General features: G+C 47.1%; 2 protein-coding genes across 2 annotated transcripts; both read left to right on the forward strand.

Annotated features, from left to right (window-relative positions):
* Nucleotides 1–347: 347 nt before the first annotated feature.
* Nucleotides 348–6,744, forward strand: IL12B (interleukin 12B). Its single transcript, XM_058848885.1, has 6 exons — nt 348–432; nt 1,273–1,548; nt 2,280–2,397; nt 3,340–3,533; nt 4,255–4,400; nt 6,619–6,744. The coding sequence occupies exons 1-6, from the start codon at nt 348–350 to the stop codon at nt 6,742–6,744; spliced, it is 945 nt and encodes a 314-aa protein (XP_058704868.1).
* An 8,788-nt stretch (nt 6,745–15,532) lies between these two features.
* Nucleotides 15,533–20,622, forward strand: SPINK9 (serine peptidase inhibitor Kazal type 9). Its single transcript, XM_058848951.1, has 4 exons — nt 15,533–15,644; nt 17,691–17,722; nt 18,813–18,940; nt 20,514–20,622. The coding sequence occupies exons 1-4, from the start codon at nt 15,596–15,598 to the stop codon at nt 20,557–20,559; spliced, it is 255 nt and encodes an 84-aa protein (XP_058704934.1). The 5' UTR covers nt 15,533–15,595; the 3' UTR covers nt 20,560–20,622.
* Nucleotides 20,623–22,102: the final 1,480 nt, after the last annotated feature.

Consider the following 22,102-nt stretch of genomic DNA (forward strand, 5'->3'; position numbering starts at 1 on the left):
CTCCCTTCGGTGCCTTTTCCATGGAATTGGCCTCACTGCACCAAGCTGGGCTTTTCCTGCACCAGGAATATTTACCAAGGGACCAGAGCCACTCACACAATTCCCTCTGAGCCATTCCTTCTCCAAACTGCCTTGGGATGAGAATCCCAAGTGGATCAAAATCCTGGCTCCAGCTCCAGCACCAACCTGAGATTCCAGTTCTATGGAGTTCTCAGAATGGGAAGATGTTCCTCAGCTCTCTGGGACTGATTTTGGGTCCCTGTCACCCTGCCCAGCCCCAGCCTGATGTTGGAGCACACCCAGCCAACCTCAGTGAGGTTTAATAATATTTTTTTTTTCCCCTACAGATGTCTCACCTCCTCTGTGCCTTATTGTCCTTGTTTTCCTTTGCTGCCCTACTGGAAAGTGCCCAGTGGAAACTGCAGGAAAATGGTGAGGAAGTTTTTACTCAGTCAGACCTAAAACTTTGGAATTATAATTGTGGCTCTAGCACAGAATTTGTTAACTCCAGTATCTTAGGCCAAGGCTAAATGTTTATTTGTTAGACAGTACTTAATGGAAAAATATTTCAAAGTCCTAAAATGTCTTCCAACAACATATTTGCAATTATTTGCATTAGCAACTGTTTTATTTCCTGTTCCTTCTCCTCGTGTTCAAAGTCTCAGTCACTCAGCCTGGATGCAAAAACTGTGTCTTAGGGAACAGCCCTAAAAAAAAACAGGGGAAGAATTAATTGTGAAAAAAGAGAATATATTTGAGTAAAACCTAAAACCTTGAAATAGTTGATCAACTTCTCTGGTAAAGAACTTAAATGTAAATCTATTTTTAAAAAATACAGGGTAGGTAAAAAACAATTCTTTTGAATAATTGATCAAAAAATTGGGCTAAATTCAGATTGTCCTCACTTTCAATATGGACCTTCTTCCATATCTTCACATTAAAAAGAATATTTATCCTGGGGGATCCCTGGGAGGGATTTGATGCTGAAAACAGCAAATCTGTTGATCAACATTGAGAGTAAACTTTGATTTTGAAGATTCGCTTTGCCTGTGTCCATAGGGAGTTTGGGAGACTTCCTAGAGCTGAGCATTTTCTGCCAGTTTAGATTCCATATTTGACAGGTTTCTCAGTGTTTCTCCTTTGTGGTAAAACCTTGGAGCTCCCTGGGGTTCACCCAGGGCTCCCTGGGGATGGAGCTGAAGGAAAGGGCTCAGCCCAAGCTTCCCCCTGGTCCGTGTGAGCAGCTCCAGAGTTTTCCTTTGCCATTCCCAGTGTTTGTCATCGAGTCCCAGTGGGACGCTGAGGCCCCGGCCACCAGGGTGGAGCTGACCTGTGACACCTCTGAGGAAGCTGTTTACTGGGAAAAGGACTCGGAATGGAAGCAAGAAGGGAAGACTCTGACTGCTGCCGTGAAGGAGCTGCCAGATGCTGGAAACTACAGCTGTCTGAGCCAGGAGAGCCACGAGCTGCTGAGCTCCACCCTCCTCCTCATCGCCAGAATCGACCCCAAGGGCCAGATGATCAGGGGGATCCTGAAAAGCTTCACAGGTACAGCCCTGAAATGCTGGGATTGTCCCTGCTCAGCTTTGTGCAGGCTCTGGGAATACCTGGGACACGTCCTTGGGAAGGGGCTCTCTCCAAAATCAAATCCTCCTCCTGTGGCTCTGGGCAGGGAAGCTGATGGGATTGGGGACGTGGGATTTATTTGGGATTCTCTAGGCTGATAGCGTGGAGGGGTGGGAGGAATTGGTTTGGAAAACCAGGGCTACGTGAGGGACCCAGGGAATGGTTGGAGCTGTGTGGGGAGGTTTGGGGTGGATCTCAGGGAGAGGTTTGGGTTGGATCTCAGGGAGAAGTTTGGGGTGGATCTCAGGGAGAGGTTTGGGTTGGATCTCAGGGAGAGGTTTGGGTGGGATCTCAGGGAGAGGTTTGGGGTGGATCTCAGGGAGAGGTTTGGGGTGGATCTCAGGGAGAGGTTTGGGGTGGATCTCAGGGAGAGGTTCTTCCCCCAAGAAGAATTGCAGGATTCTGGGATTTGACAGAAGCAGAGCCTGGCCCAGGTTTGAAGTGCTGCCATTCAGGCCTCCCCACTCAGGACTAACCCTGGGACAAGCCTGGGATGTTTTGCATTTTCTGCATGAACCTCACTCATCTGAGTCTTGTGTTTGGGTCCCTCCTGGTACTGCCAGGGAATCTGTGAATTTATGGATTGTTTCTCTCTGCCTTGGCCCTTTTGGCAAAGAAGAATAAATAACTCCTGCTTTTTTTTCTTTGTCTAGAGCCCAAGTGGACATTTTTGAAGTGTGAGGCAAAGAACTACTCTGGAATTTTCACATGTTCCTGGATGACAGAAAATAACAGCCCCAATGTGAAGTTCACCATCAGAAGCCTGGAAGGGTAAGAGCTTGGACTTCCCTTCAGCCCCTGGTGATCCTCAGTGAGGGATTTCAGGCTCTTAGGGGCAAACAGATGAGGGGGGAGCTCTTCTCCAGGTCTGAACATCCTCAAAATGTTTTGAGTCATTACTGGGACAAAGTTAACTTAATAAGGGCATGGAAATCACTCAGAAATGAAGAAAGCCTTGGAAAAGGAATGAGCCCAAGTGGGCTGGAGTAGCCAGTGGGTAATTTAAGCAATAACAAAACAGTTGGTGGAGGGCAGAGAGGAAGTGGAGCCAAGGCAGAAAGAACCCCAGCTCCCAGTGCAGAGGGGAGTGGGAGTGGGAGGCTTCCCCAGTGCAGAGCACATGGCCCCTGACAAGCCTGTGCTGAGGAACCCTGCAGAAACCTGCAGGGAAATGTGTGCTGGGAGCTCTGGGGGGATTTCCTGCCTCCCACTGCTCTGGGGCTTCTCCAAAACATGGAGTGCTCCAGCAAAGGTCACTCCAGCCTGCTGGAGGAGGAGAAACAGCTGCCAAGGGTTCAGCTGGCTGGGAGCAGAAATAGAGTCAGGCTCAGGTAGTGCTTTGGTAGCTTTTGGGGCTTGGGATCACCAAAACTCCATTGGGAAAAAACTCCATTGTTTCCCAATGAAGACTTCTCAACCCTCATTTCGTCAGCAGGGTTTGGGAGAGGGCAAAGGGACAGAGGAGGAAACTGGAGCTTGCCATGGCATGGTGGAAATGAGAAATGAGAGATCCTGGCTAGGTTTAAATATGAATTCCCTCTGCTGGGGCAGGGCAGAGCCGAGGCTGGGGCTGGACATTGGTGCAGCTCCCACTGACCCTTTGTAAAGTTCGGGCAAACCGAGATCTCCTGATCCAGTAGCCGGTGCTGCTGTTCTGGCAGAACATTCCCAGGACAAAGCAGCATTCCCAGTGCCTCTCCTGCTCCGTTTCAGCCCCCAGGGAGACGTGTCCTGCAGCAGCCCCGTGGCTCTCACCAAGGGGGCTGTGACCACCTACACGGCCCAGTGCCACAAGGAGAATTTCTGTCCCTTTGCTGAGGAGCAGCAGCCCGTTGACATCTTCCTGGAGGCCATTGATGAGGTGGAATATGAGAACTACACCACCAGCTTCTTCATCAGGGACATCAGTGAGTAGCCAGGAGTGGGGGTGTGTTTGGAGGGGTTCAGCCCAGCCCTGGGAATCCCTGCCCTGCGCTCTGTGAATGTCCAGCAAGCCCCAGAGGCAGGAGCAGGGGATGCCAGGCTGGAAGAGGATGAGGAAGTGAAGCAGCAGCATCTTCCTGACTTGTGACCTCCAGTGCCCCAACACCCAGAGCTCCCTGAACGTCCCCAAAGGACGGACGTGGTTGGGATGAGACACAGAATAATCCATCAGGCTCCTCTCTGAGAACTGCTGCAGGCTTGGATGTTTCCCTCCTCAGCCATTCCTAGATGGACAGCCAGGGCAGGTTCAGGGAAAGGGACAGGACTAAGAGGGCTCTGAGTTGTGGGCACAGGAAAACGAGGCAGCATCCTAAAGAAACAGAGGTTTTCCTAAATGCAGCAGCTCAGCATGTGCTGGAGATATTCCTGTGTGGCCAGCAGAGCCCTCTGCAACCCTCCAGGCCAAAAAAAGAAGGATTTTATCTAGATTGAGTCTAGGAACGCATTAATTTTAATTTTAATTTAATAAATTAAATTCAGCTTTCCATAGAAAGCACCCAAGGCAGTTGTGACACCTCCAGTATCCTCCTCTCTTAACTGGGATGCTCCCAAAACTCATTCCCACGAAACCACCACCAGTAACACAGCAATATCTGACATTGAGCTGCTCATGTGAATGAATTCCCTCTGTGTTTTCTCTTGCAGTAAAGCCTGACCCCCCCCAGTGCCAGTACGTGGCCACCAATGGAACAGTGACTTGGACATATCCCAGAACCTGGAGCACCCCAAACTCCTACTTCCCTTTGACTTTCAAGGTCAAAGTTAAAAGCACAAAGAGACACAAATACCAGGTAGAAACACAACATCTGAAACACAATTTCCTTGTCTGAATGGTATAAATAATTTAGGTTTTGTATGCAAGAATAATGAACTAAAATTAAAAAGAAAATAAATGGTGCTGAGCCCTAAAAGTGGCAAATTCTATCCTGGCACAAAAAGGCTTTCCCAGGTCCATGAGCAGGAAGATCCCTGAGGCAACTGAGGACAGAAAATCCTGTCCAGCATTGCATGGTTGTGTTTATTATCTCATTAGGAGGCTGGGTTTGGAAATTGGGATTTCCAAACCCAGAAGCTCAGGATTTGCAACACGAATTTCCTCGTATGTTGTTCCTACCTGGGCAGCTCAGACCTCACAGGTGAACTGGAAATAAGAGATCAGGGACTCATCTGGAGGCATTTCTATGGAGAGTCTGCTCTTTTCCCCTCAATTCCCAGTTAATCCATGGAATTGATGAACCGTGGCAGGGTTAAATCTCCAATGTGTGTCCAAACTGCTCGTGGAATGACCTGGCTTGGAAAAGAGCTGGCAAAACCACTTGACCCCAGGGCAGCTGAGCCCTGGCCCCCAGTGCTGGAGGCAGAGATGGAATGGTTATCCCAGCTTTCCAGGGATCCAGGGATGATCCAGGGATGATCCAGGGATGATCCAGGGATGATCCAGCAGATGGGGCCGTTCTCCCGCTGCTCAGTCCCTGATTTCAGCAGCCTCAGCTCCTCCACCCCTTCAGGAGGGAAATTGCTGGGGCTGGGGACACTTCTTGTGCCACCACGAGCCCCTGCTGGGGATTTCAACCATACTGAGGAGGAGCAACTTCTGATTTTAGGGTTCCTGCTAGGGGAGAAGAAGGAAAAAGAGAAAATCCCAACCAAACAAAAGACCCCTTTGTTTAATGAGTGTTTAGGTTTGGGGTTTGGACATTTAGAGCACCAAGCTCAGTGGTTTGGGTCATTTAGACCCTCAGTGGGTTTGGACCTCTTTGGGACATCCCCTCAGTGGGTTTGGGGTATTTAGAGCACCCCTTCAGTAGTTTGGGGGTATTTAGAACACCAAACTCAGTGGTTTGGGGTATTTAAAGCACCCCCCCAGTGGGTTTGGGGTATTTAAAGCACCCCCCCCAGTGGGTTTGGGGTATTTAGAACACTAAACTCAGTGGGTTTGGGGTATTTAAAACACCCCCTCAGTGGTCTGGGGTATTTAGAGCACCCCCCCAGTGGGTTTGGGGTATTTAGAGCACCCCCTCAGTGGTTTGGGGTATTTAGAGCACCTCTCCAGTGGTTTGGGGTATTTAGAGCACCCCCCCAGTGGGTTTGGGGTATTTAGAGCACCCCCCCAGTGGGTTTGGGGTATTTAGAGCACCCCTTCAGTGGGTTTGGGGTATTTAGAGCACCCCCCCAGTGGGTTTGGGGTATTTAGAGCACCCCCCCAGTGGGTTTGGGGTATTTAGAGCACCCCCCCAGTGGGTTTGGGGTATTTAGAACACCAAACTCAGTGGGTTTGGGGTATTTAAAGCACCCCCTCAGTGGTTTGGGGTATTTAAAGCACCCCTTCAGTGGGTTTGGGGTATTTAGAGCACCCCCTCAGTGGGTTTGGGGTATTTAGAGCACCCCCTCAGTGGGTTTGGGGTATTTAAAGCACCCCCTCAGTGGTTTGGGGTATTTAAAGCACCCCCCCAGTGTGTTTGGGGTATTTAGAGCACCCCCCCCAGTGGGTTTGGGGTATTTAGAGCACCTCTCCAGTGGGTTTGGGGTATTTAGAGCACCCCCCCAGTGGGTTTGGGGTATTTAAAGGACCCCCCCAGTGTGTTTGGGGTATTTAGAGCACCCCCCCAGTGGGTTTGGGGTATTTAGAGCACCCCCTCAGTGGTTTGGGGTATTTAGAACACCAAACTCAGTGGGTTTGGGGTATTTAAAGCACCCCCTCAGTGGTTTGGGGTATTTAGAGCACCCCCCCAGTGGGTTTGGGGTATTTAGAGCACCCCCCCAGTGGGTTTGGGGTATTTAGAGCACCCCCCCAGTGGGTTTGGGGTATTTAAAGCACCCCCCCAGTGGTCCATGAGCTTTTCTGCTGTTTCTGCTGAGCTCAAGCTCTCCCAAGCCCCAGGACTTTGGGCTCTGGGGGTGCAGTTTGGGACAGCAGACTGTCCCAGAAGGGCTGAGTGACCCTTCCCGGTGCTTTGCCGTGGGCTGTGTCCCCCTGGCCGAAGCTGAAGGAGCTGTCCCTGTCCCCAGGTGTTCGACACCGAGGAGCAGAGCCTGCAGCTGCCAGCCCCGGGGCCAGCAGAGGTGTGGCTGCAGGCCAGGGACCGCTGCTACCCCTCCTCCTCCTGGAGCGCCTGGTCCTCGCTCTGCAGGTAAGGATGGGCTGGAGCTGCTGCCCGGAGGAGAACCGAGACAATCCCCATGGGAATTTACATATAAATTCAATTTCTGATGTCATTTCACAGATAATCGGGAAGGGACCCAGGAGGGAGGCACAGCGCTCCTAGAGGAAACAAAGAATGAATTAGCACAAGGACAGAAGCACAACTGGAAGAAAAGTTTCCATCTGAAATTCTTAAGAAGCCATAGCTTATTTTTTTTTTATTTTTTTTTTTTTGTAACAGTTGAATGTGGCCCCGATTTTGGCAGCTCCTCAATTCCCCGGATTCAAGCTACACTTGTAGCATCCATCATGTTACATTAACATGATTTTGACAGGTTGCTGGCAGCTATTATTGTACGTCCTGCATATTGTTATTGTGCCTTATTTATTGCATATTTATTTATTTTATTTCATATTATTAATTAATTTATATTATTTATTTATTATTATTTATTATTATTTATTTATTAATATTATTTATTTATTAATATTATTTATTTATTAATATTATTTATTTATTAATATTATTTATTTATTTATCTATTTAGCATTTTCTTTATTTATTTCTTGACTTGCAAGGCCAGTGGACGGCAGTTTCTGTTCAAACCACTGCATGTGGTAACTTATTTGGAAAGTCACTTTCCTGAAAGAACTGCCTGAATATCCCGTTATTTAATGGTTTCATTACTTTGTTGGTTTAATATTTATTTGTATTTATTTCCGTGGGACTGTGCAAGCACAGAAAGCCCTGGCAGCTGGGTGTGGTGTGCCCAGGCCATCCTCATCCTCCAGGGTGTTGGGGTAAAGAAGGAATTGCAGGTTCAGAGCCCTGGGGATGTTCCCTGCTGCCCTGTGCCAGCTCTCTGTGCCCACAGCTGCTGCTGCCCAGCTGGGGAACACTCCAGGAGGGATCCATGGGATGCACTGGGAGCACTGGGAGCACTGGGAGCACTGGTGTGAAGGCAGCTCTGAGCCTCTCTCATCCCTCAGGAGGGTGAAAGGAGCTGGGAGCCAGGAGCTGCATTTATCACCTCCTAAACAACCTCCCCTCCTTCCACTCCTATGGCCCTTCTTCCATGATTTTCCACAATTTTCCACGATTCTCCGCAATTTTCTACAATTTTCCATGATTTTCCACAATTTTCCACGATTTTCCATTATTTTTTCACGATTTTCCATGATTTTCCATAATTTTCCATGATTTTCCATGATTTTCCGCCATTTTCCATGATTTTTCATGATTTTCCAAGATTTTCCATTATTTCCCACAATTTTCCACGATTTTCCACGATTTTCCATTATTTTCCAAGATTTTCCACTATTTTCCACGATTTTCCATTATTTTTTCACGATTTTCCATGATTTTCCATGATTTTCCATGGTTTTCCATGATTTTCCACAATTTTCTACGAATTTCCATGATTTTCCATGATTTTCCACAATTTTCCACAATTTTCCACAATTTTCCACGATTTTCCATTATTTTTTCACAATTTTCCATGATTTTCCATGATTTTCCAAGATTTTCCATGATTTTCCACAATTTTCTACGATTTTCCACAATTTTCCATGATTTTCCATGATTTTCCATGATTTTCCACAATTTCCCACGATTTTTCACAATTTTCTGTGATTTTCCATGATTTTCCATTATTTTCCATGATTTTCCACGATTTTCCATTATTTTTTCACGATTTTCCACGATTTTCCACGATTTTCCATGATTTTCCATGGTTTTCCATGATTTTCCATGATTTCCCACGATTTTCCATGATTTTCCATGATTTTCTATGATTTTCCACGATTTTCCACGATTTTCCATGATTTCCCACGATTTTCCACGATCCAGGGCATCTCCTGCCGTGGAATTCCACAGGAATGGCGCAGGGCACAGGAGTCAGGAGCCCCCAGGGGCCCCAGGGCAGCTGAAATTGCACCCCCAGTGCATCAAACCCCAGCTGGGACCTGGATTTACGGGAATTTCAATGATCTCAGGAAATCAGATTTTTAGAACAGGGATTTTTGTAGCCCACTCTGCACCATGTGCTCACAGAACCTCAGGGAAAACTGTTCTGAGCTGCTGACAGGGTGAGAACACAGCTCTGTGAGGAAGCAGGAGTCCAGACCTTTGTATTTTTATGGGATCTTGGAATTGTTTGCGTTGGGAGGACCTTAAATCTCTTCTGTTCCAGCCCTGGGACACCTCCCACTGTCCCAGAGCTCCCTCCAAACCTGGCCCTGGACACTGCCAGGGATGGATCCTTTATCAAAACACTGAGCCCTGACTTCCAGGAGGGCAAAATACTCTGAAATATCTTTGAGGATTCAGGTTTTAATTAATTCAGGTTTTTTTCTTAACCTCTGATACAGAATTACTGACATTAAAGTCTTTTGTTGCAGCCATGCTTCCTTTTTCCCAGTCTTAGTGATGGGTGGTGATTTAAGATATTTAAACATTGAAATGTGTGGAGTATCTGATATTTCAGAAAACTGCTGATAATTTCTTCACAAGTCCTGTTAGTATTTATTAATATTAAGTTTACATGTCTTATTTTGGCTAAAAAGGCAACTTATGTGCTGGTTTACAAAAAAGAGCTAAAAATAAACACACCTGAAAACAAGAAAATTTGGTTTATTTGTGATCTTTTAAGAATGGTTTGTGTCACTCCTCACTTTTGTACCAGAGGATCCGAAGCTATTTCTCTCTCAATATCTGCAGGGCAAATTAATTATTCCTAATTAATAATAGCAAATTCCCAGCCTGTAAAACTGCACAGGATGAGGCAGGGAAGGGAGCAGGGGTGACAGCAGCATCTGCCAAGCCCTGTCCTGCAGGAGAGGAGAGCTCTGGGCTTCTTTGTGCTCTCCAGCTTTGCACTGAACCCCCCTGACCCAGACCTTGAGGTTCCTCCCTGGTTTTGGTGCTCAGAGGTCACAAAACCTTTCAGATCCTCAGGGTTTAAACCTTGGCACCCTGGAAACCAATCCCTGAAACCTCTGCTGAGCCTGGGCCCAGCCCAGTCTCCATTCTTGGAATATTCAGTTAAATTTTGTATCCTGACAGATCCTAAATAGACCTTCACCTTCAGAATGTGCCTTTCTGTGCCACGATGCCAGAAAATGAGGGTTTTTCCCCCACAGAATTCCTGGTGTGGATTGTGAGCATCCAGTGGGGGAAGTCCCTGGCTGAGTTTATTTGGGAAAATGCCAAAGCCCAGCCTGGAGCTGCCCCTTTCTCTGCAGGAATCAGTTCATTGCCAGCTGGCTGCTCTCGAAGGTATAAAGCTGCCTTTGATCCCCAATTATCCATTTCCTCCATGGATCCACAGGCCTGGAATGTCTCTGGGAATTGTCAGGCTCCCACCTCTGTCTAGATTGGATAAAAACCAGGAAATATTCCCTATGGTGACTCCACAGGAGATCACTCTCTAATGTACTCCATCCATCCAAGAACAAAATAATTGATGTCAGTCAATTGGGCTTCTCTTCCTTCATTCCTCTCCTTCTTGCACTGTAAATAATCTGGAAACCTCTGGATAAATGTCAAATGCACAGACTCAGGCTGCACAGTGTACAAAATTCCCATCCATCCCCCCCCAAAAAAACCCCTTTTAGATTGCAAAATCCAAGCTTCTGACATAAAATTTTAGATTTAATTTATTCCTGAGAGAGGAGAGTCGCTGACTGTATAAAAAGCAGATTTTTCTGCTGGACCTGCTCCTTGTTCCATGCCCCAGCGTTTTCTGGGAAGGGGCAGCTCCTCCAGCTTTCCATTCATCCCATCACTCAACCCCTGGCTTTGGGTTCTGCTGCCACACCTCCCTAAATCTGCTCTGAACAGAGCCTGACTAATTCCCTGCAGGGCTTTCTGTGGGTGCTGCTCAGCTCAAGGGATGCGTGACAGGTAAATTGTGGTGTCCTTGCTGAGGCTGCAGGAATTTGCTGCTCTCCAAGAGCTCCAGTCCCCAGAGCTGGGCCAGGAGGCAAAAGGGGAAAAGGGCTTTTGGTTTGGGGTTCTGGGGGAGAACACAGATTTCAGGTCCAAATCACATCCACCCCTTCCCCATGCTGATCTTCCTCCCTCCCCTCTTCCTCTTTTGGAAATGTTTTATTTTTAATAAAGGGAAAAGCAAGGCAGGTCCTCCAGCCTTGCTGTGAGGCATGAAAAATCCTGAAATGTCACTTTGATTGACTGTGCTGTGACAGAACCAAAGTCCAAACAGCTGGAAATTGCATCTTGAGGCCATTTCAAATCAGCCCTATTCAAAGCCCATTCAGTGGAAGGGTTAAGCCATTAACACTTTGTTTTTCTGGAAAATCAACTCAGATGCATCAAGACACTGAGGAATCAAAGGATCCCCTGCAGGATCCACTCCTGGCTCTGTGTCCCAACGAGATCAGGAGGCACAAAGGAAAACAAAGATCAGCTTTGCACAGCGTGTTGGGTTTATCTTTAATTTCTGAAACAACACCCAAGACCTTCAGCAGGGTGAAGAAAGGCTCCTTTGAGGTCCCACAGGGAGCTCACCTTCCCCAGGCAAACACCCAAAGGCTCTGGCAGGGCCCCAGCAAAGGCAGCCCTTGGTTCTCAAAGCCTGCATTGAGCAAGAGTTCAAAACCTGATGCTTTAATTGCAGCTGGGCGGACAACCCTGATCCTCCCCCTCCCTGGGACTGGGGAGGGATCCCAAAACACCCCAGGATCCCGGGGAGGGGAGGGGAGCTGCTCCCTGTGAGTACAAAGTGGTTTTTTTTTCCTTTTCCACGTGCTATTTGTCAGCTGTGTGGATGCCCAGCTTGGGAGGTTCTCCACGGATGGGTGGGAGCAGGTTCCTCCTCTGGAATGCAGCCAGGGAACATCCTCCCATGCACTCCACTAATGACCTGCTGCTGCTGCATTTTTGGCATCCCAGGGGTGCTCCAGCCAGGGCTCCAAAGCAAAAAGCGATCTAAAATTTGGAATAAATAATAATTGGGAAGTTTTTCTTACCCTCAGAAAAACGCACGCTAATATTTTACCACGTGTAACACCATGGAATCGCTTTTTCTTCTTCAAAACATCAACTTGCAGGGATAACAGTTTAGAAAAAAAGCAATTATATAATGGGAAAGGTAGAAAATGATGAGAGTTCCACAATTAACTCACAGGTATTCATGGGTTTGCTGATGAGGTCGAAATTGCACTCACAATTCTTCAATGTAAACTATTTATTTATCACATTTACCCTAAATTTCAGAATGAGTTCAGCAATTAGGCCTTGCTAACCCAGCTTTGGGAAGCAGCTATTCCTACACACATCCCAAAATTTGTTTTCCAGTGAACTTCTGGTTTTCACAGGAGCTCCAATCGCTCCATTGTGGTACTTTATGGCCCAAGTTTGCTTTGTCAAATGTTAATTTATGAGGACAAAGACAGCACAGGGGTCCCTGAAAATGCCAGCAACACTTGACATTCTCCTGTGGGAATGGCAGAACCAGTTCCATTGGAATGGCCCATGGAGGTGACCTGGATGCCCACACCCTCTGTGGCCCCTTTAGAACAGAGCCATTTAAATATCTCCAGTGATCTCTGTGGATAACCTGCCTCTGGGGTTGACTCCTCTCGTTGTGAAATTTGTTTTTGCTCCCGTCTAATTGGAATTTCTCTCCCTGCAATTTGCTCTGTTCCCTCTTCCTTTCACTCTGCAGCTCCAGGAGGGCTCTGGCTCCCGTTTCCTCCTTCTCCAAATGGAGCCAACCCCTGCTCCCAAGTTTTTCTCCCTCTCAGTGGCTCTGATCCAGCATTTCAGTGCCTTTGACAACCCAGAACTGTCCCAGAAGAGCAGCTCCAGCCTCACCAGTGGCACCTTGGGAATTATGGACTGAAATTCAAGTGCAGAGCTGGGAAATCTTCCTACATGAACTGAGCAGGGCACAGAGAGAGGTTTGTGCTCCCTGGGAGGGATGGGATGGATGCTGGGGCTGCATCCCACGGGGCACTGGGAGCACTGGGAGCACTGGGGGCACTGGGAACACTGGGATCACTGGGGGCACTGGGAGCTCTGGGAGCACTGGGAGCACTGGGAGCGCTGGGGGCACTGGGGGCACTGGGAGCACTGGGGGCACTGGGAGCACTGGGAGCACTGGGAGCACTGGGAGCACTGGGGGCACTGGCGGCACTGGGAGCACTGGGAGCACTGGGAGCTCTGGGAGTACTGGGGGCACTGGGAGCACTGGGAGCACTGGGAGCACTGGGAGCTCTGGGAGCACTGGGAGCTCTGGGAACACTGGGAACTCTGGCAGCACTGGGAGCACTGGGAGCTCTGGGAGTACTGGGGGCACTGGGAGCACTGGGAGCACTGGGAGCACTGGGAGCACTGGGAGCTCTGGGAGCTCTGGGAACACTGGGGGCACTGGGGGCACTGGGGGCACTGGGAGCACTGGGGGCACTGGGAGCACTGGGAGCTCTGGGAGCACTGGGAGCACTGGGAGCACTGGGAGCACTGGGGGCACTGGGGGCACTGGGAGCACTGGGAACACTGGGAGCACTGGGAGCACTGGGAGCTCTGGGAGCACTGGGAGCACTGGGAGCACTGGGAGCACTGGGAGCACTGGAGGCACTGGGAGCACTGGGAGCACTGGAGGCACTGGGAGCACTGGGGGCACTGGGAGCTCTGGGAACACTGGGAGCTCTGGGAGCATTGGCAGAACTGGGAGCATTGGGAGCTCTGGGAGCACTGGGAGCACTGGGAACACTGGGAGCACTGGGGGCACTGGGAGCTCTGGGAGCACTGGGAGCTCTGGGAGCACTGGGAGCACTGGGAGCACTGGGAGCACTGGGAGCTCTGGGAGCACTGGGAGCTCTGGGAGCACTGGGAGCACTGGGGGCACTGGGGGCACTGGGAGCACTGGGAGCACTGGGAGCTCTGGGAGCACTGGGAGCTCTGGGAGCACTGGGAGCACTGGGAGCACTGGGAACACTGGGAGCTCTGGGGGCACTGGGAGCTCTGGGAGCTCTGGACTGGGGCTCTTTCCTCATTCCAGGCTCAGGATGTGCAGTTTTTCAGTGTCACCACATCCCCGAGAGCTGTGTGTGCTCAGAACTCTTCAGAGCAGGAGGAACTTCCTGCATGGTTTGGGTTTTTGCTCCCGTTGCCTAATTGCTCATAATTGTCCATCAACCAAGGCCGTGTCCTGAATACTCCCCACGAGTTCCTGCACGTTCCTTTTCTCCAGAAAAGCTCCCCAGAACACAAAGTCACCCCCAGCCCCAAGCAGAGGGGTCCAGACCAGCCCCAGGGTAAATCCCACCCCTTTTTTTGGCATCTCAGCCTCACAGGAACAGATGCCCAAATAAAGGAAAAAGAAAAAAAAAATTAGAACAAAACCACTGAAGGGCATTCAAAAAATAAAATTCCAGGCCTCCAGCTCCAACCAGATCTTTGCCCAGTCTGGAATTTGGATTTGATGGCATTTGTGTTTTTCATCCTGTTAAGTGATGAGAAATTAAACATTTATTAATTACTTATATTCTTTAAGGAGAAAATTATTCATGTTCTTCTTGGGATGAGTTAGAGGAGCCCAAGGCTTACCTGATCTATTGAAATCTTTTCTGCAGGAGCTTTCAGGCCCTTGTTTTACTGGAATGAGCACTTCTGACCCCAATCCTGCATGGGGAGAACCCCCCTGGGCTACCCTGCAGTGAGGGGAGGTGATCACTGAAATATTGGGAATTGTGGTGGTGTCAGGGATTTTTCCTGTTGAGATCTTTGCCTGTTTAGATGGAAAATCACTGAGAGGAGGCAATTCTGGATGGATGGGTTGAAACCAAACTTTCACCTCCAAACTCCACGGTACTTTAGATTTATGAAAATTAAACCTCAGAGCTGAGTGTCCCATTGGGCTCTGTCATAAAAGACAGAAATTGATGACTTTTGGTTGAGTCACCAAGAAATGCAGGATTTGTTTAAGGAATCCCTCCTGTTGTGCTGGAAAGAGGGAAATGGGAGCAGAGGGAATCTCCTGTGCCCATGGCTGGGCAGGAGCTCAGGGGATGCTCAGGGGCTGGGAACTCCTCTCTTGTCTTGGCCAGGCAGTGCCGTGGGTGTCTCTGCTGCTTCTGTCCCAAAATGTTGGTTCTGATCCCAAACTGGGGACATTTGAGAGGAAAAGGAGCCCTGGGTGATGCTCTGGGCTGGGTGTGAAGGGATTCAGTGGAACACAGATTTCCCAGAGCAGTCAGTGATGCCCTTTTATTTTGTCTGACTAAACTGTGAACAGAACTTGCTTTCCATGAAGCTCAGAGTCACACACCAGTGCAGTGCAGAACCTGAAAAACAGAAAAGATAAAACCTAAGGCATCATTTGTGCATGAGCACAACCAGCTCAGCTCAAACCACAGCTCAGAACCAGCTCCAAAATGCCCAAAAGAATAAGGATTAAGCCCTTACATGATGAACATTTTGGCAAACACCCAGCCAGGATGATTTTTCCCTGGGAACTGCGTTCAGCTCCGAGTCCCTCTGGCAATAACAGAGCAGCCAGCCCTGAGTCAGAGCCTGGCTGCTGGGGCTGGAACAGTTAATTAGGCTGGGTTTAGGCAGGAACAATCCCTGCTCCATCAACACTGGGACACCCAGCCCTGCCCTGCTCAGGACACATCCTACTGACCCTGCCCTGGGCAACTCCTTCAATAATCACCCGTGCAGGGATTTCATCAGCGGCTCCTGGCTATAAATTGATCCCAGGCTGCCATGGACACACCAGGACACGGCAGGAGCATCCAGGGAGCATCCAGGGAGCATCCAGGGAACATCCAGGGAGTATCCAGGGAGCATCCAGGGAGTATCCAGGGCTGGAGTTTGCCATGAAGGTCACCCTGGTGCTCCTGGCGCTGGCAGCTCTGTGCCTGGCATGTGAGTAACTCCCCTGGAGGATTCCCTTCTGGCCAAACACTGCAAGGGTCTCAGTGTGGGAGGGAGAAAAATGGGGTTTTCTATTTCAAATCCTGTTATTTATCACTGTAATAGTGGATTAGCCAGCTGGGGCTGTGGTGGATGGAAGCTGCTCCTTGCTGGGTGTAACTCAGGGCTGTGTTCTGGGACTCAGAAGAGCTGTGATGCCTCAAAACCACCTGGTTTTGTCCATTTATTTTTAAATTTCTATCTGAGAAGGGAGCTGGGGAGGTTCTTCTCCTGCCAAACTGACCAAGCAGGGGACAGCTGATGATGCTCAGCTGGGAATCATGTCATTTTAATCTTATTTTTCCAGGCTGCAGAGCGATTTGAGGGATGGGTTGCCCTAAAAAATAGGGATTTGGGAGGAATTTCTTCAGCCTTTATGTGGCAATTTTATTTTTACTAAAAACTTGCAGTAAAAATATATTTTTAGAGAAAAAAAAGTGCATTTAAAATAGGTGAAAGACACCACACCTCTGCAGGTCGTATAGAAGTTTAAAAGCATTGTGAACCTTAAAGAAGCAAAATTATGAAACAAATTAACTAATGCAAAATTATGAAACAAAAGAATCTTTTCAGTAGCTCTGAAAAGGTTGCTTTGAAATTTGTCACAACCCCAAAATCCTTATGAAAAACATCAGTTTAAACGAAATGTGATGGAAAGAATTCGTTCAGTGCTTCATTAACTGCAGGAAAAGAAATAAATATTCCTTCCATTAGAATTCCAGGAAATCTCTTCCTTGAACTTTCTGGTTTATCTTGTCTGCTTGAAAACCTCATGCATCAACACTTTCTGAGCCACACCTTTTTTGCATCCACTCCCGTGTGCCTGCAGAGTGGCTCCTGAAAGCTTTTACCAGAGCAAAAATAACATCTGATGGTTTGGGGGGAAGTGGAATAAATCAAATCCAGTTCCAGAATAATGAAATCTCATCCAAACCTCTGCTGACAGAGATGGAAACTTGACCTGGAGCTTTATTTCTGCTCATTTTCTTCGTACTGAACCACTGGGTTTGATGTAAGGATGTGAGCAGGTTTATGAAAGGAAATTTTGTGGAAGGTGTAACTTTTGAAGATCAAAAAAGCCAAATTTATTCTGAAAGACAATTGCTAGAGCTCTGCTCCAGAACATATTTAGAAAGTTTAACCTTTAAATATAAAAAAAAATCCAAATTTAATCCAAAAACCAAGTGCTAGAGCTCTGCTCCAGAATTCCTGCTCCTTCTGCACAGAAATCTCTCCCTGGTACCTTTTATCCCCTGGAAACCCCAGGATGATGATTATGGGCCAGCAGAGGGACAAATACATTCCTAAAGCAAGTAAGAAATGTGTCAGCAGCGTGGAGCCACGCCAAGGAGCTGATTACTTTGTGGGAGGTGTAATTAGCATTGTTTGGAAGGAGCTCCTTGAAGCCCCACCTGAGAGAACAGGAGAGAAATGTGGTAAAAATAGGAGCCAGTCATCTTCAAATGCATCTTGAAACAAGGGAAACACTTCCCAAAGTGGGGTTCTGAGCCAAATGGTGTTATCATTGTTAATTAGAGTTGATATTGCATTTTAATCCTCGTGATTGACAGAAACCTCAGCTATAAAAGGAGCTTGTGGTTTGCTCACAGCCACACGCAGCTCGTGATAAACTCAGCGATCAAACCCCAGTCATGCTCGACCACCAGTTAATCCTGGATGTTAAATATAAAATAACATGATGAACATTAAATATAATATTGATTCCTGGGTTGTCAGTGGTTTTGTGGTGAACAATGGCTCCATTCCCCCCTCCAGCAAAGCTGTTCCAGCAGGTGTCAGAAGTTTCTAAGGCAAATAATGCACCAAAATCCACTTGTTCAATAAATTCTGTCACCTGGGCCTTATTAAACACTGCAAAGCTCTGTCAGTATTGACATTTAAGGAGGTAAAAAATTCAGGGGTGCTGAGTGAAGCCATCCTGGTTTGCACCTGAGTGTTCATTAACTGTGGGTTTTTGTTTTCTCTTTTGTGATTCAGTTTCCACTGCAGATGCTGCCACAAAGGATGAGGTGAGTGATTCCCTTTTTCCTGGAGAAATAGATATGAGGTAAAAAATTATAATAATCAGAATAGGTCAGAAAATAAACATGTCAAACTGTAATTAAATGCTGCCAATTTATTGAGATTTCAGTGAGAAATCCTGAGTTTGGGCTATGGGGTTTCCACAGAGTTGCCCTGACAACTTCCAGATGTTTTCACCTGTTTGGCATTCTGGGCAAGAAATTGGGCAAGGACAAATTTTAAGCCAGAGAAATCTAGATTTTTAAAATAATATTTATTGACAATGACCCTATAAGGCTTTTTGGATGACTTTTAGCTCCCAAATCAGGTACCTGGTGATTTTAATTCTCTCTGAGTACTCTGGGGTCAATGTGTGAAAGAAATGAGGCACAAAGGAATAAAAAATCCTTCCTGAGGTGAGCAGGAAAGCCCTGGCAGAGTGGGGAGAGAAAATTCATCCACACACAGAGCTGGACCCCCACTGGTACAAACCAGCAGGAATTTCTCCATGGAAAGGGTTTGTACATGGGTACAAACCAGCAGGAATTTCTGCATGGAAAGGGTTTGTAGATTGGAACAAACCAGCAGGAATTTCTGCATGGAAAGGGTTTGCAGATTGGAACAAACCAGCAGGAATTTCTGCATGGAAAGGGTTTGTAGATTGGAACAAACCAGCAGGAAGTTCTGCATGGAAAGGGTTTGTAGATTGGAACAAACCAGCAGGAATTTCTCCATGGAAAGGGTGGTCAGGCATGGAAGATCTGCCCATGGAGGTGGTGAATTCCATCCCTGAAGCATCTAAGGAAGGCCTGGATGTGATCCCAGCTGAATTTGCTGATTGTTGTGCTCAGAGAATGAGAACTCCCAGCACTCAGCTCCTCTGGGGCTGTTTCTGCCCCCAATCCTGCCCAGCCTGTCCCAGGCAGCACCACTCCCACATTTCCCACATTTCTGCTGGGAAATGTTTCATTTTGGGGCTCTGCTAGCAGAGGTGGTGACTCCTCCCTGGCTGTTGTGCCCCACATCATGGCCCAACCCTGCCATATCCCTGATTTCTGAGTGTGGAGGGTGTGAAGCTGAGGGCTGGCTCTGTTGCAGGTGGATTGCAGCGAGTACAAGAGGCTGGAGAGGGGGAGACCCATTTACTGCGAGAGGCTCTACCAGCCCTTCTGCGGCTCTGATGGCAAAACCTACAACAACAAATGTTCCTTCTGCAAGGCTGTGCTGTGAGTGCTCAGCTGCCAAGCACCCCTGAGGGGGGCAAAAGCTGGGATGTGTAACTTTCCTCTAAAAAAAAATCCTTGTTTTTCTGTTTCTGCCGCATCTCTTCTGTATTTTTCTCTTTATTCTTGGATTTCTCAGCCTCCTTTGGACTGAATTCTTTTGGGATCCTCCCTCGTGGGGAGCTCTGCTTATCTCAGCTCTTGTGATTGGAAGAAAACTCCTGAGCTTGTTAGAATCTTGTTTCTCGTGTTTATTAAAAGGTGATCACAAAACTTACCAGGTCTCTCCAGGCTGGCTACACAAGGTTAATCTTTGCAATTTGGAACATTTCTTTCTTCTGATGGTACAAACCAGGCTTTGTGGCACAATTCGTGTCTGATGCACAAAATGGCCCAAAATACGCAGTTCTTTTATCTTTATACCTATTTTTACCCAATTAACAATAGATACGTATATTATTTTTCTTAATGACCCAATGACCCATCACCTCTGTGATGCACTGTGGCATTTTCTGTCCAATCACTCACTATTACCCAAAAACCTGCAGGAGAAGAACATGAAGAAGAAGGGACAAGGGACAACATCCTAAATCCTTCATCTTGTCTCCTCTTCTCTAACTTTTTCACCCAGTGATTTAAAAAAACTTTCTAACCTACACACACTTTCAGCTTTTTTCATCTAACTTTAACAGTTGTTTTCATGTATCACCATGAAAATGTGCTCACGAATTTCATATTATATGAAATTCAGTGTTTTTCTAGATCTCATAACTAAGTATCAGAAACAAGGGCACGCACTCTGTATTCCAGACTCCAACAGGATGGGCTGAGATGTCTGGGATTTCCACCCCACAAAAGTGCTGGGGGTTTTTTTAGGGTTGTTAATTCTCTGCTCCTTTTCTTTACCTTTATGTAATAATTGTTCCTCCCACTGATAATGTCCAACTGATCTAAAAATACAAATAGTGGTGATATTGGGGTGAGGCCTATTCTGGCAGGAAGTATGAAATAAATGACCCAGATATTCAGGTCTGAACCTGCTATTCCAGCAGGAATTGTGAAGTTGGACACTAAAAAATTACCTGGATATTTGTGTGAGCAGCTCCCTATTCTGACAGGAAATGTAAAATAATAATAATAAATAAAAAACGACCCAAATACTTGTGTGAGCAGCTTGCAGCAGGCACTGTGAATCTGGGCATTAAAATATTTACTCCTATTTGTGTGAGGAACCTGCTGCAGGTACTGCAAGATTTAGTCAGTAAAAAATAACCCTGATGTCTGTGTGAGCATCTTCCTATTCCAGCAGAAACTGTAAAGTTGGGTGGGGAAGAGTCCAATGAGCAACACAGGCCTGACAAAGCACCTGCACCCAGCTCAGGTCACACAAAAATTCACAGTAGTGCTGGCAACATCTGGGCTTGATGGATAAAACACATAATTTTGCAAGGAAAGCTGTTTACAGATCAGTGCCCTCATTTCTGCTGTGAAGGTTGATGGTGTCTCCTGTGTTAGCAGAGGGGTTCAGAGGATTTTGGTGATTTTCTGTGTGCCATGTCCATTCCTTTCCTTGCAGGAGGAGCAGAGGAGCCCTGCACATGAAGCAGGTGGGAGCCTGCTGAGAGAGCTGTGCTGCCAGTGCTGAGAACAGCTCCACATTCCCTGGATTTCCTCCATCCAGCCCGAGGAGAATTTCCAGCTCTGCTCTCTCCCTGCTGCTTCTCTCTGCTCCAGAGCTGGGGGTGACACTCCTGTCCTTGCAGCAAAGCTTGACACGAGCATTTTGTTGGATATTTGTCTCCATGGCTGAAGTTCAAATCCTCTGACAGTGCCCCAAGTCTCTTCCCCTCATTGATTAAATGTTTTCTTTCCTTTACCCAGATATTTTTTCCCAAAGGGTTCAGCTTTCCCTGGCAGTGCTCTGATTCTCCCAGTTTTGTAGCTGAATTTTAAATGTTTATTTTTCAGCCCTCTCTGTACAATTCTGGTTCCTGTATGTTGTTCAGCTATCCAGTGTGCTTGTTTATTAAAATAAACCTTGACTCTTTTTAATTTTTGTTCATGGTGAACTTTCTAGAGAATTTATTGCATTCATTACTAACAACTATTTCCCAAATTACAGAAAACTGTGGTGGAGCAGGGGCTGAGTCCAGAGGTAAAAATCCAAAGCCTGAGATACAAAAGTTGTATCCCACTGTGTGGCCTCATACTGGAATTTACCCCCCAATCTGGCTCTTTATTTGCTTTAAATGAAACAAATCTGGTAAAATGTAAGACTTTAGAAGTCTGTTAAATTGTCATTTAAATATGAACATTCATTAATCTTTTCACTCCACAAATGCCAGACCCTAAAGAAATTTATCTCCTGCTCTTACATCCTTGTTATCTCCACTGTTAAACTAATTTGTGTCTTTTACTCAGTACGTGGTCATGGGAATGTATTTTCCCAGGATAAAAATTGTGACTGAATGGGCTTCCAGAAGGAAAATTTTGGAAGAGCTGGACACAGAATAAATCCAGCCCTATCCTGAATTCTGTTTATCTGGAAACCAGGTCCCAGCAGTTAGGCTGGAGCAGGAATGAAAATGAGGAAGGTAAAAGTTCCTCATGGCTCAGAGGCTTCCACTTAAAGAAGTTCCTACAACAGATCACCTTGACTGAGAAAGATAAAAATGAGAAAACAAAGATCAAATTGAGAAAACAAAGGCAAACTCTGAGGTTTCCTCATGATGTCAGAAAATCCAGATTTGTGGATATTTGCTGCCTTCCAGCCTCAGGGGATATTCCCACCCTCTGCTTTGGGATATTTAATGGGCTGTGCCTGTGCACCAAACCTAAGACACCAAATTTTTCATGCAGCCCTAGGAGTGATTCAAAACCCTGCAAGTCAGAGGTCTAAACTCCATCCCTGCATTCCCCTGGGACTCAGTTTGTCCCAGATAATTTCTGCCACGGAATTACTGAGCAGGAATTACAGGAGCAGCTGGAGAGCAGGACTTTCCCACATGGGTGCTTTTCCTCAGCTCAAAGCTGGCAGAGCACGAGAGAGGCACAGCAGCTCCTGCCACATACCAGAGCAGAGAACATCATTTGCAAATTGCTGCAAATGACTCCTGGAGAAAATGCTGAAGTGGCTGGACAGGCTGGACAGTCGAGTCTGTGGGA

The sequence above is a fragment of the Poecile atricapillus genome, chromosome 13 (genome assembly GCF_030490865.1).
Source record: "Poecile atricapillus isolate bPoeAtr1 chromosome 13, bPoeAtr1.hap1, whole genome shotgun sequence".
NCBI lineage: Eukaryota > Metazoa > Chordata > Aves > Passeriformes > Paridae > Poecile > Poecile atricapillus.

Coding starts and splice junctions, on each gene's coding strand:
- IL12B (XM_058848885.1), top strand. CDS start 348: ATGTCTCACCTCCTCTGTGCCTTATTGTCCTTGTTTTCCTTTGCTGCC. Junction 433..1,272: donor GTGGAAACTGCAGGAAAATG/GTGAGGAAGTTT, acceptor TGCCATTCCCAG/TGTTTGTCATCGAGTCCCAG. Junction 1,549..2,279: donor GATCCTGAAAAGCTTCACAG/GTACAGCCCTGA, acceptor TTCTTTGTCTAG/AGCCCAAGTGGACATTTTTG.
- SPINK9 (XM_058848951.1), top strand. CDS start 15,596: ATGAAGGTCACCCTGGTGCTCCTGGCGCTGGCAGCTCTGTGCCTGGCA. Junction 17,723..18,812: donor ATGCTGCCACAAAGGATGAG/GTGAGTGATTCC, acceptor GCTCTGTTGCAG/GTGGATTGCAGCGAGTACAA. Junction 18,941..20,513: donor TCCTTCTGCAAGGCTGTGCT/GTGAGTGCTCAG, acceptor CTTTCCTTGCAG/GAGGAGCAGAGGAGCCCTGC.